Source organism: Mauremys reevesii, linkage group 4, assembly GCF_016161935.1.
Source record: "Mauremys reevesii isolate NIE-2019 linkage group 4, ASM1616193v1, whole genome shotgun sequence".
NCBI classification, from domain to species: Eukaryota; Metazoa; Chordata; order Testudines; family Geoemydidae; genus Mauremys; species Mauremys reevesii.
This window is the reverse complement of record NC_052626.1, coordinates 151,636,862-151,652,923: the sequence shown is the minus strand read 5'-3', so window position 1 is coordinate 151,652,923 and position 16,062 is coordinate 151,636,862. Positions and strand designations below refer to the sequence as shown.

At 53.4% G+C, this 16,062-nt stretch overlaps 1 protein-coding gene across 2 annotated transcripts in view; it reads right to left on the bottom strand.

Annotated features, from left to right (window-relative positions):
• Window positions 1-8,531: 8,531 nt before the first annotated feature.
• Window positions 8,532-16,062, bottom strand: part of ATP2A1 (ATPase sarcoplasmic/endoplasmic reticulum Ca2+ transporting 1) — a 34,869-nt gene continuing 27,338 nt past the window's right edge. The window contains exons 17-23 of one of the 2 annotated variants that reach the window (XM_039538067.1): window positions 13,447-13,649; window positions 13,281-13,366; window positions 12,561-12,694; window positions 12,366-12,483; window positions 12,032-12,149; window positions 10,641-10,682; window positions 8,532-9,092 (exon numbers count right to left, since the gene is read on the bottom strand). In XM_039538067.1, the coding sequence (XP_039394001.1) occupies window positions 10,678-10,682; window positions 12,032-12,149; window positions 12,366-12,483; window positions 12,561-12,694; window positions 13,281-13,366; window positions 13,447-13,649 (664 nt within the window). In that variant the 3' untranslated portion in view covers window positions 8,532-9,092; window positions 10,641-10,677. The remainder of the gene's footprint in view (window positions 9,093-10,640; window positions 10,683-12,031; window positions 12,150-12,365; window positions 12,484-12,560; window positions 12,695-13,280; window positions 13,367-13,446; window positions 13,650-16,062) is intronic. The other variant, XM_039538066.1, reaches the window with a different exon arrangement.

Here is a 16,062-nt window from a genome sequence, read left to right as displayed (position 1 = left end):
GTTCTCTGTGTGTGATGGGGTGTGTTTGTGTATGTTTGTTGGTTGTGTGTTTGTGTAGATGTGTGCATTTGTGTTGGAGTGTGAGGGTGTGTGTGAGAGAGAATTGGGGTGTGTTTGTGTGTGTGTGTCTTGGTTGTGTTTGTGTGTGTTGGGGTATGTGTTTTGGGGTGTGTATGTGTGCTGGGAATGTGTGTGTGTGTGTGTGTATTGGGAGTGGGTGGATGTTGGGATATGTGTGTGTGTTGGGGGTTGTTTGTGTCTTGGTGTGTGTGTGTGTGTGTGTGGTTGTACTAGTATTGGGGGCTGTAGTAGTATTGGAGTGGTTGTAGGAGTAGTGGGGCTGTAGTAGAAGTTGGGTGTTTTAGTAGTAATTGGGGGGTGTAGTTGTAGCTGTGGAGGTTGGAGAAGTATTGTGGGTTTGTAGTAGTGGGTGGTTGAAGTAGTAGTTGGGGGCTTGTAGTAGCATTGGGGAGGTTGTAGTAGTAGTGGGGGTGAGGTTATAGTAGTAGTGGGGGTGGGGTTATAGTAGTAGTTGGGAGGGTTGGCATTGTAGAGGGGGGATTCTCTTAGTAGTGGGCATTCTAGTAGTAGGGATATAGTAGAAGTTGGGGGTTGCGTTAGGAGCTGGGATATTGTAATATGAGTTGGTGGTTGTAACTGTAGTTGCGGGGGTCATAGTAGTTGTTGGGGGGTTGTAGTAGTAACAGACGGTTAGTAGTAGTGGGAGGGTTGTAGTAGCAGTTGGGGGTAGTAGTAGTAACTGAATGGTTGCAGTAATAGTTGGCAGTTCGTAATAGTACTTAGAGGGTTGTAGTAGTAGTTGGGGGCTGTAGTATCATTTGGCGTAGTAGTAGTAGTTGGTAGGAGTTGAGGGGTTGTAGTAGTGGGGGGTTGCACTATAAGTTGGGGGTTAGTAGTAGTTGAATGGTTGCAGTAATAGTTAGCAGTTTGTAATAGTACTTAGAGGGTTGTAGTAGTAGTTGGGGGGCTGTAGTATCAGTTGGGGTAGTAGTTGGTAGGAGTTGAGGGGTTGTAGTAGTGGGGGGTTGCACTATAAGTTGGGGTTAGTAGTAGTTTTACGCTCATAGTAGTAGTTTGAGGGGTGTAGTAGTAGTTGGGGGGGTTGTAATAGAAGTGGAATGGTTGTACTAGCAGTTGGGGGGATGTAGTAGTACTTGGGGTGTTGTAGAAGTAGTTTGTTTTTTTATTATATTTGGGGGGTCATAGTAGTAGTTGGAGGGTTGTAGTAGCTGTTGGGGGGTAGTATGAATAGTCAGGGGATTGTAGTAGTATTTGGGGAAGTTGTAGTAGCGATTGGGGTGTAGCTGGTTCTGGGAGCCCCCCCCGGTTCTACTACCCCTACTACTACTACCAGGACCCCCACCTACTACTATAACCCCCCACTACTACTACTAGATACCCCCAATTACTACTACTACACCCCCACTACTACTCCTATTACTATTACTACACCCCCACTACAACAACTACTAGTAGTAGTACAACTCCTCACTACTATTACTACTACTACTACCACTACAACACCCCACCACTACTACTACCACGACAACTGCCTTATTACTACAATTATTTGGGCAAATTCAACTATTTATTTCTGAAAAAAAATTGTTGCGGGAAAAATCAAACAAAACTTAATAAAATGTTTAGCCCAATAAATCTATTTTTTAATAAAAAAGACAAACAATATTTTGGCCAAAAAGAACCACCCAAGTCCTTTTTCCATCAAGAAATTCATTACAACGTATTTTCTGCCAAAACATTTTTTTTCATTTGGAAAGCTTTTAGTAAAAAATAATCTTTTTGTTCAAAAGTGTCAAAATATATTTTGGCAAGAAAACATTTTTTTCATTGAAATGTGGACTACAATTTATTCTTGAAAAAAGTGATTTTTTCAATGGAAAAAATTAAAAATAGATAAAATATTTAGCCAAAAACATCTATTTTTTTCATTGAAAATGTCAAGCATATATTTTGGGGAAATTTGGGGGAAATTTTGGAAAAAATAAAAAAATAAATATTTGCCAAAAAATCCATTTTTGATTGAAAATTTCACATAAATATATTGGCAAAAAATAAATTTATCTTTGAAAAATCAATTACAACTTATTTCTGGAAAATGGATTTTTATTTGGGAAAAAATCAAATAAAATTTGTAGGTGAAAATATGCATTTTTGATTGATCAAAACAAATTTGACAAAATAATTTTTAATTAAAAAATCCTAAAATTTTATTCTGAAAAAAATATTTTTATGTGGAAAAAATAAAAAAAAATTACCAAAAAAAATCTATTTTTGATCGAAAATGTAAAGCAAATATTTTCGCAAGCAAACATTAACTTTGAATCGAGATATTGATTACAATTTATTCCTAAAAATAACTGATTTTTCTTTGGAAAACAAAAATTAAATAAAGATTTTAGCCAAAAAATCTATTTTTTGATCGAAAAGGTCAAACAAATATTTTGGAAAAAAATCACATTTTTATGGAAAAACTGATTACAACTTACTTCTAAAGAAACAGATTTTTCTGTCGAAAAAATCAAATAAAATTTGTAGGCCAAAAAGAGCAATTTTTTTATCAAAACGTCTGTGGTGCAAGTAGCATTTATTTCTTACCAGTCTGCTGAGCATATGTGACTCATGGGAGGGACACGGGGCACCAGCTAAAGGGGGGGCACGTGACCTCCCCACATGACCCCCCCACTTGACTCCTCCTTGCCCCCAGTTTGGGGCCCCTGAACTCCCCCTGTCCCCTCCCCATCCCACATTACCTGGGGGGAAGGGAGGGCTCTGTCCTGCTGCTATGCCAGATACAGACTTCTGAGCTACAGGACTCTCTGGAGCCGCAGCAGAGAAAGGAGCAGAACGTGGGTCCTGGCCTGGGGGCGGGGCTGGGGGGTGGTGGTCTAGCATCGCCAGAGGAGCTGCTGGCATGCCCCACGTTCTGCTCCTTTCACCGCTGTGGTTCCCAGGAGAGCCCCATGGTTCAGGGCTCTCCCAGGAACTGCAGCAGCGAAAGGAGCAGAATGTGTGGCTGCTCTGGTGTGTGGCTGTATTGTGCCCAGCCCGCTCCCAGCCCTGTCCTCTGGCAGGGCTGTACAGACCCCAGATAGGAGATGCAGCTGCATGGAAGGGCTGGGGGCAGGACTGGGGATGGTACAGCTGTACCGGAGGAGCAGCCGGCATGGGGGCCGTTCACGCTGTGCTCCTGTGTCTATCCAGTACAGCCTACCGGCAATAAATACCATAATGGTACCATGAACCAGACGCCCCCCTACTTGCACCACTGTCCATGGGGCACAATTAGAACTCAGTCCGAATCCTAGTGAAAGCAGGTGCTGTAGAAACCCCCACACCCTGCTCTGGGTGGGGGAATCCTAGGGTTGGGGAAGGGGTCCCAGTTCCCAGCCCCGTATCTGCACAAACACCAGCCCTCCCTCCTAAGTGGGGTCAGAGTTAACCCTGGCCAGGAACAGCCCCAGGTCAGGGTCTGGCAGGCGTTCCCGACTCCCTTCCCCTGATACAGCACCTGCCTAGATACAGACACCCTACCTCCCACAGGTGCAAACCCCTGTAGCAGCCCCATGTTCTTGCAAGCTGTGAGCTCAGAGATCTGAGCTGCTTCTTCTTCTCCTGGTCTGCCTTTATTCCCCTCCCTTTACCAAATCTTCCCCTGGGCTTGTCCCCCATTCTCCTCCCACCACCCCACTCTGCTCAAGCCCTCCCTGGTGGGCCATAGTTAAGCGTGTGTCCTTGCTTGGAGTGGCATCCTCCCCCTGCCTCCAGCCAATCAGGTATGGGGAAAGAAGCAAGGCTGGGGAAACACACCTGTCCCGAGGTAGCAGGCATGCCTCATGAATCATAGAATCTCAGGGTTGGAAGGGGCCTCAGGAGGTATCTAGTCCAACCCCCTGCTCAAAGCAGGACCAGTCCCCAGACAGATTTTTGCCCCAGATCCCTAAATGGCCCCCCTCAAGGACTGAACTCACAACCCTGGGTTTAGCAGGCCAAAGCTCAAACCACTGAGCTATCCCTCCCCACCAAAGGTCTCGCTCTCCCTGTTGTGGAATCGAACCCCAGTCTCCCTCATGACACATGGGGATCCTCTCCACTATACTAATGAGGAAAGGGGCATGGCTAGGCCACACTCAGCACACCTGTTTCGTTCAAGTAGGGGGTGCCGACCCCCCCCCCCATTTGACCTCTGAGAATGTTGGGTTGCTCCTGCCTCATTGCTCTGTTCTCTTCACCACAGACCCCTGCTAGCCCAGCCCTTGCCCCCGCTGACCTCTTCCGGTGCCTGGCAAACCCCACCCGCAGCCCCCTGCTGGCCCGGCATTTGCCCCCTCAACCTCTTCCGGTGCCTGGCAAACCCCACCCGCAGCCCCCTGCTGGCCCGGCATTTGCCCCCTCAACCTCTTCCAGTGCCCGGCAAACCCAACCCGCAGCCCCCTGCTGGCCCGGCATTTGCCCCCTCAACCTCTTCCGGTGCCCGGCAAACCCGACCCGCAGCCCCCTGCTGGCCCGGCCCTTATCCCCCCCGACCTCTTCCGGTGCCCAGCAAACCCGACCCGCAGCCCCCTGCTGGCCCGGCCCTTGCCCCCTCAACCTCTTCCAGTGCCTGGCAAACCCAACCCGCAGCCCCCTGCTAGCCCGGCATTTGCCCCCTCAACCTCTTCCGGTGCCTGGCAAACCCAACCCGCAGCCCCCTGCTAGCCCAGCCCTTATCCCCCCCGACCTCTTCCAGTGCCCAGCAAACCCGACCCGCAGCCCCCTGCTGGCCCGGCCCTTATCCCCCCCGACCTCTTCCAGTGCCCAGCAAACCCAACCCGCAGCCCCCTGCTGGCCCGGCCCTTATCCCCCCCGACCTCTTCCAGTGCCCAGCAAACCCGACCCGCAGCCCCCTGCTAGCCCGGCCCTTATCCTCACCGACCTCTTCCAGTGCCTGGCAAACCTGACCCACAGCCCCCTGCTGGCCCGGCCCTTATCCTCCCCGACCTCTTCCAGTGCCTGGCAAACCCCACCCGCAGCCCCCTACTAGTCCAGCCCTTGCCCCCGCTGACCTCTTCCAGTGCCCAGCAAACCCGACCCGCAGCCCCCTGCTGGCCCGGCCCTTATCCTCCCCGACCTCTTCCAGTTCCCAGCAAACCTGACCCACAGCCACATTCGTTGTCTTTGCTTAAATGAATAGCCATAAACTTTAAGGTCAGAAGGGACAATTATGATCATCTGGTCTGACCCCCTGCACAACACAGGCCACAGAATCTCACCCACCCACTCCTGTAACAAACCCATAACCTATGTCTGAGTTATTGAAGTCCTCAAATCGTGGTTTAAAGACCTCAAGGTGCAGAGAATCCCGTGCCCCACACTGCAGAGGAAGGCAAAAAACCTCCAGGGACTCTGCTAATCTGCCCTGGAGGAAAATTCCTTCCCGACCCCAAATATGACGATCAGTTAAACCCTGAGCATGTGGGCAAGACTCACCAGCCAGCACCCAGGAAAGAATTCTCTGTAGTAACTCAGATCCCAACCCATCTAACATCCCATCACAGACCACTGGGCATATTTACCTGCTAATAATCAAAGATCAATTAATTGCCAGAATTAGGCTATCCCATCATACCATCCCCTCCATAAACTTATCAAGCTTAGTCTTGAAGCCAGATATGACTTTTTCCCCCACTACTCCCTTTGGAAGGCTGTTCCAGAACTTCACATGGTTAGAAATCTTTGTCTAATTTCAAGTCTAAACTTCCTAGTGACCAGTTTATACCCATTTGCTCTTGTGTCCACATTGGTACTAACCTTAATTAATTCCTCTCCCTCCCTGATATTTATCCCTCTGATATAAAGAACAACCATATCTCCCCTCAGCCTTCTTTTGGTGAGGCTAAACAAGTCAAGCTCTTCGAGTCTCCTTTCATAAGACAGGTTTTCCATTCCTCGGATCATCCTAGTAGCCCTTCTCTGTACTTGTCCGTTTGTATTCATCCTTCTTAAACATGGGAGATCAGAACTGCACACAGTATTCCAGATGAGGTCTCACCAGTGCCTTGTATAACGGTATTAACACCTCCTTATCTTTACTGGAAATACCTCACCTGATGCATCCCAAGACCGCATTAGCTTTTTTAATGGCCATATCACATTGGCGGCTCATAGTCATCCTGTGATCAACCAATATTCCGAGGTCCTTCTCCTCCTCTGTTACTTCCAACTGCCCCACTGACCTCTTCCAGTGCCCGGCAAACCCAGCCCCCTGCTAGCCCTGCCTGTGCCCCCACTGACCTCATCCAGTGCCCAGCAAACCTTACCCACAGACCCCTGCTAGCCCAGCCCTTGCCCCTGCTGACCTCTTCCAGTGCCTGGCAAACCCCACCAGCAGCCCTCTGCTAGCCCCGCATTTGCCCCCCCACCCCTGATCTCTTCCAGCTCTGCAAGTGCCACTCTACCCAGGCCACCAGGGGTCACTGCCCCCAATGGAGAAGAGGTTATTCTAGTGTCCTCACGTCTCTCTCTCACTGTGTGGTCAGCACCTCCTATTGGAAGCACGAGTGTCTCCTGCTCCTCCAACCTTTGCCTAAGGGTGGCACTGCCCGTTCAGGGTGCAGCCTGTCATGGTGTTCTCTGCTGCCAGCCTGCTGCCTTACAGGATGCAGCCCAGGACCTAGCAATCATTTGCCCGAGTATATGCTGTAATAGGGTCTCAAGCAGTAACCCCAACCCTCCCCTTCTTATCACCTTCTGCACCAGCAGCTGCTCAGCTGCATCTGCTCTGGTTGGGGGCTCACCCTGCCCCTGCCTTTCACACCCCACACACCTACACCCCCCCACCCTCACACACACACCCTCCACACAGACCTGCACTCCCCCACACCCTGTATATGCACACACCCCACACACCCCACACACACCTACAGCCCCCTCACACACATACTCCCCAAACACACCTGCACATGCACACACACTGCCCACACACATACACCCCACACATACATATACACCCCCACACCCCTACACCACCTCACACCCCACACACCTACACCCCCCCACCCTCACACACATACGCTCCCACACACACCTGCACTCACCTGCACATACACCCCTACCTGCACATGCACCTCCCACACACATACACCCCACACCCATCTACACCCCCACCTCACACACATACCCCACACACATATACACCCCACACACACCTACACCCCTCACACCCCACATGCACACATACACCCTTCCACCTCACACACATACCCCCACGTACACCTGCACCCCAACACACATATACACCACACACAGAGACCTGCACATGCACACACCCACACCCACACATACCCCACACACACCTACACCCTCTCACACACCTCTACCCCCGCACACCCAACATGCACACATACACCCATCCACCTCACACACATACCCCCACACACACACCTGCACCCACCTGCACCCCCACACACCCCTACCTGCACATGCACCCCCACCCTCCCACACACACACACACTCCCCACACACCTACACCCCCCACCCTCACACACATACCCCCCACATACATATACACCCCACACACACCTACACCCCCCTCACACCGCACATGCAGACATACAACCCTCCACCCTCACACACATACACCCACACACACACCTCCACCCCCACACACACATACCCCACACACATATACACCCCACACCTACACCTCACACACATACCCCCACAGACCTGCACATGCACACACACCCCACACACATACCCCTACACATATACCCCCCAACACACACACATATACACCCACACACACCTACACCCTCTCATACACCTACACCCCCCACCCTCACACACATACCTCCCATGCATACCTGCACCCAGCTGCACATGCACACCCACACATACACCCCCCCAAACACACATATACACCACACACACCTACACCCCCTCACCCCCCACACACATACACACAAGCACAGTGCTGTTTTGGTTTCACCAGCTCTCCCTTTTCCAGCATTAGTTCCATTAAAAGTTCTCGCTTGCTTTTCTATGGAAACATAACCAGGATTTAAAAGGCAGTCATGACAATTCAGCAAAGCACCCCAGTATTCATCAAGATCGCAGGCTGCACCATGCTGATCACTCCAGTTAGTGCCTTGTGACTCCAATGGAGCAATGGGGGGTGGGGGGGCCTCACATACCAACCTCAGGTGCAGTCAGTGGGGTTACAGAATGAGCATCAAAAGAAAATTCCAGACCATATTCCAACAGATGCTGGGCTTTGGAGCCCTCTGGCAGAAGCCACACCCCACTGCAGCCATTGACCTTTTCCAGGTGGGGCTGGGAGTGTCTGTAATACCACCCAGGGCCAGCAGGGGGCACTCTTCAGGGGACATATCTCGGCCTTTTCCCGACCTCTCCTCCAATTGTGGTACTTTTCAAAAGAGCAGCTATTGTGGCTCCTGCGCCGTTCCCCCCTCCCAGGAGGCGAAGGAAGAGGCTGGAGCGCAGGCAGCGTTAGGAGTTTATCTTTTAATGTCAATAAATAAGCAGCTAGAACAGTCTCTTCATTTCCTCCTCTGGGAGCTGCACTTTGGCCTGACAAAATGTTTCCGTCTGTTCAGTTATTTTTTGCATTAAAAAAAACCCACCCGATGAGTGAGGAGGTCACTGGGTGTGAGCTGGTAACACAGTGAACGGGCTGGGTGCCCAGCAAGGAAATGGGGGGAAGGTGGGATGGGCAGGGGCCGCTAGGACAGACTAGCAGCTCAAAATGTACAGAAGCAAAGTAGCTAGAAGGCTGGGAGGAGGGCAGGGCTTTTGCAAGGGGGAGCTTTCCCCCATTCTCCAAACGCAGCATGCAAACCCCCATGATGTCCACCCCACCCGGCTGGGGGAGGTGAGAGAGGGCTGCTTGCAGCCTTTGGTGGAGGGGAGCAGCTGTTAAATAAGAGGGGGTGGCTGAGGTTCATGGGGACGCGAAGGGGCACCGAGGGGTTCTTCACTGTTGGGGTGAAGATGCAGTTTTTCTAGTGGCCAGAGGTGTCACTTCTTCCTCCTCTTCGGGTCTTCTAAACCCACTGTGGGGAGAGATGGTACACATGAGACAAGGCCAGTACCCAGCCCCGGGTTTGTGCCCCAATGGCAGGATGGCACCAAGGTCTGGTCTCCAGCCCTTGTCCCACCAGTCGAAAAGGCCCAGCATGACCTGCAGTCTGGCTCTCAGCACCGCCCTCTCGTGGCTCGCTGCCCACACTCCCAGGCAGCACTCGAGCAGAGCAGTCTCTCTCTGGGACAGGACAGGGACTGACTGGTGCTAACACCCAGGGAGGCACTAAGTGGGGGAAAACACATCCACTAACCAGCAGCTGCTCGGCAGAGATCTAAGCAGTGCCAGAAGATGCTGTCTCCAGGCCCTACCCTCGCCCCCGCAGAGCAGCTAGGGTGACCAGACGTCCCAATATTTAACTCTTTGTCCCATGTCCTGACCGATGTCCCTATACTGTAGGGTTGCCAGGCCTCCGGTTGGTGTGGAGCTGGCAGGCTCCCTTTCTGTCTCCACGCAGCTCCCCAGAAGCGGCGGAATCTCCCTCTGGCTCCTAGGCACAGGGACAGCCAGAGGGGCTCTGTGTCCTGCCCCCACCATAAGCACTGGATCCTCAGTTCCCACTGGCCAGGAACCATGAGCAATGGGAGCTGCGGAGCGGCGCCTGCAGGCGGAAGCAGTGCGCAGAGCCGCCTGGTCGCGCCTCTGCCTGGGACCCTAAGGGAGATATCACCACTTCCCCAGAGCCGCCTGAGGTCCGTGCTGCTGCGTGCCCGTACCTGTACCCACTCCTGAACCCCAACCCCCTGCCCCAGCTCTGAGCTCCCTCCTGCACCCAAACTCCCTCCTGGAGTCAGCACCCTGAACCCCTTCCCTCACCCCAACCCCCTGCCCTGAGCTCCCTCCTGCACCCAAACTCCCTCCTGGAGTCAGCACCCCAACCTCCCTCCCGCACCCCAACCCCCTGCCCCAGCCCTGAGCCCCGCCCTTGCAGCAGGGGCTGGAGCCAGAACCATGCGCTCCTGAACCACAGCTTGTGGCGGGGGCTGCAGCAGGGGACGTATGCCCCCTTCGCAGCTTCCTAGGGCTGTGTGCCCCCCTCCCCCATGGCTCCGGTGGGGGCTGTGAGCCTGTGGCTGCCCCCCTCCATGTGTCTCAATAATTTACTCTTGAGATCTGGTCACCCTAAGAGCAGAAGCCAGTGCAACAGCAACTGGCTCCTTTGGTGGCAGCTGGAGAATGATGGACCGTGGGGGAAGAGCCCCCTAGCGCAGCAGCAGCATGTGTGACACCCCGTTGGGTCCCCACAGCCAGGGAGCGAGTGGAAGGGAATGAAGAGGCACAGCCGGGGGCAGGGGAGGCAACGGGGGAACCCGGCCCAACCAGAGAGCGGTGCTAAGGCTCAAATGGCCAACACCATCCGGCCCCAGACCCCAACTGCCAAACTGCATTGGGACCCAGCCAGGAGTAGCTGGTAAAGCAATGAGATTTCACATGCACCTCCCCACACACACACTGCAGCGCCGCTGGGGACAGATAGACATGGGGCAGGCAAGGCATGCAGCAAAGGATCGTGGGATACCTGAGACACAGGATCAAGGAGATGGAGGGAAAGGAGATTACGCTACAAGGGGAAAGGATAAAAGAAACCAGCGTTAACAGAACGCGGGGAAGGAGGTTGTGCGGGAGAGAGGGTTAGTCCAGATCTGCACATGGGATGGATGGAAGGTGAAACCCATCGAGGGCATGGGGCTCAAACCCACACCAGAGCAGCACAGAGCAGGGGGTGGGGCTCAGCAGCAGTCTGGCCCAGCCCCTTGGGGAGACTGGAAACAGATACTCCCAGAAGGTAAAGGGCACAGATTATAACAGGTGGCAGGGACAGATGGGGTAAAAAACAACAGTCCTGACTCTGGTCCTATTGCTCTAACCACTGTACTCCATTCCCCTCCCAAAGCCAGGCTAGAACCCAGGAGTCCTGTCTCCCAGCCCCTCCTGCTCTAACCCACCAGGCCCCACTTCCCTCCCAGAGCCGGGGAGAGAACCCAGGAGTCCTGGCTCCCAGCACCCCCCAGCTCTAACCCACCAGCCCCCACTCCCCTCCCAGAGCCGGGGAGAGAACCCAGGAGTCCTGGCTCCCAGCACCCCCTGCTCTGACCCACCAGCCCCCGCTTCCCTCCCAGAGCCGGGGAGAGAACCCAGGAGTCCTGGCTCCCAGCCCCCCCTGCTCTAACCCACCAGGCCCCACTTCCCTCCCAGAGCCGGGGAGAGAACCCAGGAGCCCTGGCTCCCAGCACCCCCCTGCTCTAACCCACCAGCCCCCACTCCTCTCCCAGAGCCGGGGAGAGAACCCAGGAGTCCTGGCTCCCAGCCCCTCCTGCTCTAACCCACCAGGCCCCACTCCCCTCCCAAAGCCAGGTTAGAACCCAGAAGTCCTCACTCCTATCCTGCCATCCTAACCACTAGACCCACTCCCCTCCCAGATCTTGGATGGAACCCAGGAGTCCTGGCTCCCAGACCCCCTGCTCTAACCACTGGAACCCACTCCTCTCCCAGAGCTGGGAGAGAACCCAGGTGTCCTGGCTCCCAGCACCACCTCCTGCTCTAACCACTGCACCCCACTCCACTCCCAAAGCTGGGATAGACCCCAGGCATCCTAGTTCCCAGCCCCCCTGCTGTAGCCCCCAGGGCAGTAAGCAGCTGGCTCTGTGCAGCTTGCTCTCTGTGGTGCTGGGGCTGTTCTGGGCCCGTCTGAGCTGCCCTCATGGGTCTGTTACATGGCAGGTGATGCTGATGGTTCATGGTTAGCAGTATGGAAGGGATGGAGGACAGAGAAGGGGGTGGCACCCTGGTGCCAGCTGGAGCTCGGTGCCCCATTGGGCGGGACTGGCATCTGCACAAATTCATGTCCCGGCTCCTGCTGGGAGGCTCCAGGATACCCAGGCCTGCTCCATGGCAGGGATGCATCCTTACCTTCCAGGTAGTCCCGGGCGATAAATTTCAGCACTTCATCCAGGAGGATGACGGGGAACGAGATCTTCAGCACCACGAGCCAGTGGCTCAGGTCCAGCGGTGTCAGTTTGAAGATCATCTAGGGGCAGGGAAGCAAAGGGTTAGGGGAGGTCATGGGGAGAACAAGGCAGGGGCACACGAGCCTGGGCAAGGGGAATGACACAGCCCTGGGGAGCAGGGCTCAGGGTGGGGAAGGAGCAGATGGGACCTTCTACCACTAGTGGGTGAGAGTAACCCTGCCCCCCCCCCACCTGCGCATGGCACTGCACAGCCACCTCGGCAGGGCCACACTTACGGGCAGGGGATCGACGTAGAGGATGACGAAGTGCAGGGACATGGACAGGCAGATGGAGCTCAGCAGCCAGATGTTCACCCAGGGCGGCATGCGCACCAGGGACTGGTTCTCAGACAGGCTGTGCAGAGAGAGCGGCAGAGAGTGAGCGGGTGGCGGGCTGGGCCGGGGGAAGGGGGCGCGGGGAGGGGTCCTTGCCTGTTGAGGGCGTTGCACATCTCTATGGTGACCAGCACAGACAGGGCCATGGTCATGGGCACAGGCGACTCAAACACTTCACAATCCAGCCCCTCGAAGTCCACGTTTTCCTCTGTGCACTGCATGAAATGGGACTGGGGGGAAGGTGGGTGTCAAAATGCAGCCAGCACAGTGCTGCCAGCCAAACTCCTTCCCCGCACAGCCCCTCGCAAGGGACGCAGAATCCCCTTCCCCCCAAGCACATGCCCCCCCCCAGCTCTGCGCTGGGGCCAGCACCGACGGCTGGGGAGAGCATCCAGCTGAGCCCTCCCACCACACACAGAGAAAAGGCCCCCCAGCTCTGTGCTGGGGCATTGGGGCCAGCACTGACGGCTGGGGAGAGCGTCCAGCTGAGCCCTCCCCCCCCTACACACAGAAAAGGCCCCCCAGCTCTGTGCTGGGGCATTGGGGCCAGCACTGACAGCTGGGGAGAGCGTTCAGCTGAGCTCCCCCTCCCCAGCACAGGCCCCCCAGCTCTGTGCTGGGGCACTGGGGCCAGCTCTGACGGTTGGGGAGAGCGTCCAGCTGAGCCCGCCCCACACACTCAGCACAGGCCCCCCAGCTCTGTGCTGGGGCATTGGGGCCAGCACTGACGGCTGGGGAGAGCGTGCAGCTGAGCCCACTCCACACACACACACACAGCACAGGGCCCCCCAGCTCTGCGCTGGGGCCAGCTCTCACCAGCTGGTGATAGGAGACGCCAGGACCATCCTCTGCATAGAGGAACCACCAGGCAGCGGCACCCACTGTAGCAGCTCCAACGTAGCCTGTGAGCAGAGCAGAGGGGGAAGTGTGAGTGCAGGCAGAATGGGATGGGGTTTTGTGGGAGAGGGTGGGAGGACTTTACCGCCAATGGCCATGTAGCGGAAGAAGAGCCAGCCACTGATTAGGGGCTCCTTGGGGCTGCGGGGCGGCTTGTCCATGATGTCCAGGTCTGGGGGGTTGAAGCCCAGGGCAGTGGCCGGGAGCCCATCAGTCACCAGGTTCACCCACAGCAGCTGCACGGGGATCAAGGCTTCTGGAAGGCCCAGGGCGGCTGTGAGAAAGATACTGTGGGGAGAGAGGGGGGTGATAGACAGAAGAGTATCATAGAATCATAGAATCATAGAACTTAAGATCAGAAGGGACCATTATGATCATCTAGTCTGACCTCCCGCAAAATGCAGGCCACAAAAGCTGACCCACCCACTCTTGAAATAATTCTCTCCCTTGACTCAGCTGTTGAAGTCCCCAAATCCTGGTTTAAAGACTTCAAGTAGCAGGTAATCCTCCAGCAAGCGACCCCTGCCCCATGCTGCGGAGGAAGGCGAAAAACCTCCAGGGCCACTGCCAATCTACCCTGGAGGAAAATTCCTTCCCGACCCCAAATATGGCGATCAGCTGAACCCCGAGCATGCGGGCAAGACTCTCCAGCCAGACACTCAGGAAAAAGACTTTCAATATCCCAACATTGACTCTCGGTACTAATTACCAGTGGCAGCACGTTATTGACCTATTGACTGCCTGTTGGTATGCATACTTCCACCTTTTCATGTTCTCTGTATGTATAAATATCCCCTGTCTGTGTGTTCCATTCTATGCATCCGAAGAAGTGAGCTGTAGCTCACGAAAGCTCATGCTTAAATAAATTTGTTAGTCTTTAAGGTGCCACAAGTACTCCTGTTTTTTTTTTGACTAAACAGTGTTATCCTATCAAACCATTCCCTCCATAAACTTATCAAGCTTAATCTTAAAGCCAGAGAGGTCCTTCGCCCCCACTGTTTCCCTCGGTAGGCTGTTCCAGAATTTCACTCCCCTGATGGTTAGAAACCTTAGTCTAATTTCAAGCCTAAACTTCCTGACTGCCAATTTATATCCATTTGTTCTCGTGTCCACATTAGTACTGAGCTGAAATAATTCCTCTCCCTCCCTGGTATTTATCCCTCTGATATATTTAAAGAGAGCAATCATATCTCCTCTCAACCTTCTTTTGGTTAAGGAAAACAAACCGAGCTCCTCAAGTCTCTTTTCATACGACAGGCTTTCCATTCCTCGGATCATTCTAGTGGCTCTTCTTTGTACCCGTTCCAGTTTGAATTCATCCTTCTTAAACATGGGAGACCAAAACTGCACACAGTACTCCAAATGAGGTCTCACCAACGCCTTGTATAACGGGACTAGCACCTCCTTATCTCTACTAGAAATACCTCGCCTAATGCATCGCAAGACCACATTAGCTTTTTTAACGGCCACATCACATTGCCGACTCATAGTCATCCTGCGATCAACCAGGACTCCGAGATCCTTCTCCTCTTCCGTTACTTCCAACTGGTGCGTCCCCAGCTTATAACTAAAATTCCTGTTAGTCATCCCTAAATGCATAACCTTACACTTCTCACTATTGAATTTCATCCTATTACTAATACTCCAGTTTACAAGGTCATCCAAATCTCCCTGGAGGATATCCCGATCCTTCTCCGAATTGGCAATACCTCCCAACTTCGTGTCATCCGCAAACTTTATCAGCCCACTCCTACTTTTGGTTCCGAGGTCAGTGATAAATAGATTGAATAAGATCGGACCCAAAACCGAACCTTGAGGAACTCCACTGGTAACCTCGCTCCAACCCGACAGATCACCTTTCAATACACCGCTGCAGTCTCCTTTAACCAGTTCCTTATCCACCTCTGGATTTTCATTTCTATCCCCATCTTTTCCAATTTAACCAGTAATTCTTCATGCGGTACCGTATCAAACGCCTTACTGAAATCAAGATATATTAGATCCACCGCATTTCCCTTGTCTAAAAAATCTGTTACTTTCTCAAAGAAGGAGATCAGGTTGGTTTGGCACGATCTACCTTTCGTAAAACCATGTTGTAATTTGTCCCAATTGCCATTGACCTCAAGGTCCGTAACTACTCTCTCCTTTAATATTTTTTCCATGACTTTGCATACTACAGATGTTAAACTAACAGGCCTGTAGTTACCCGGGTCACTTTTTTTCCCCTTCTTGAAAATAGGAACTATATTAGCTAATCTCCAGTCAAACGGTACAACCCCCGAGTTCAGAGATTCATTAAAAATTATCGCTAACGGGCTTGCAATTTCATTCGCCAATTCCTTTAATATTCTAGGATGAAGATTATCCGGGCCACCTGATTTACTACCGTTAAGCTGTTCAAGTTTGGCTTCTACCTCGGATACTATAATTTCCAACCCCGTACCTTTATTCCCATCAGTCACTCTGTCACTATTCCAGTAGGCAGAGCTGGTGTGTTCGGTGGGGGAGGGGGCAAGGTGTCCCAGATCCCCAGGATCAGTGTGACGCCCCCAGCTTTGCAGCAGTCTCTAGGGGGCCCCCTTCAGTGTGACAACCCCCTGGGGTCTCCCTGTCCCTCCAGGGTCGGCCACGCGGCCTCACCACCTCCTTGGCCTGAACCTCCGGGCTGCAGCCTCTTGCTTTCCCCATGAGCTCTGCCCAG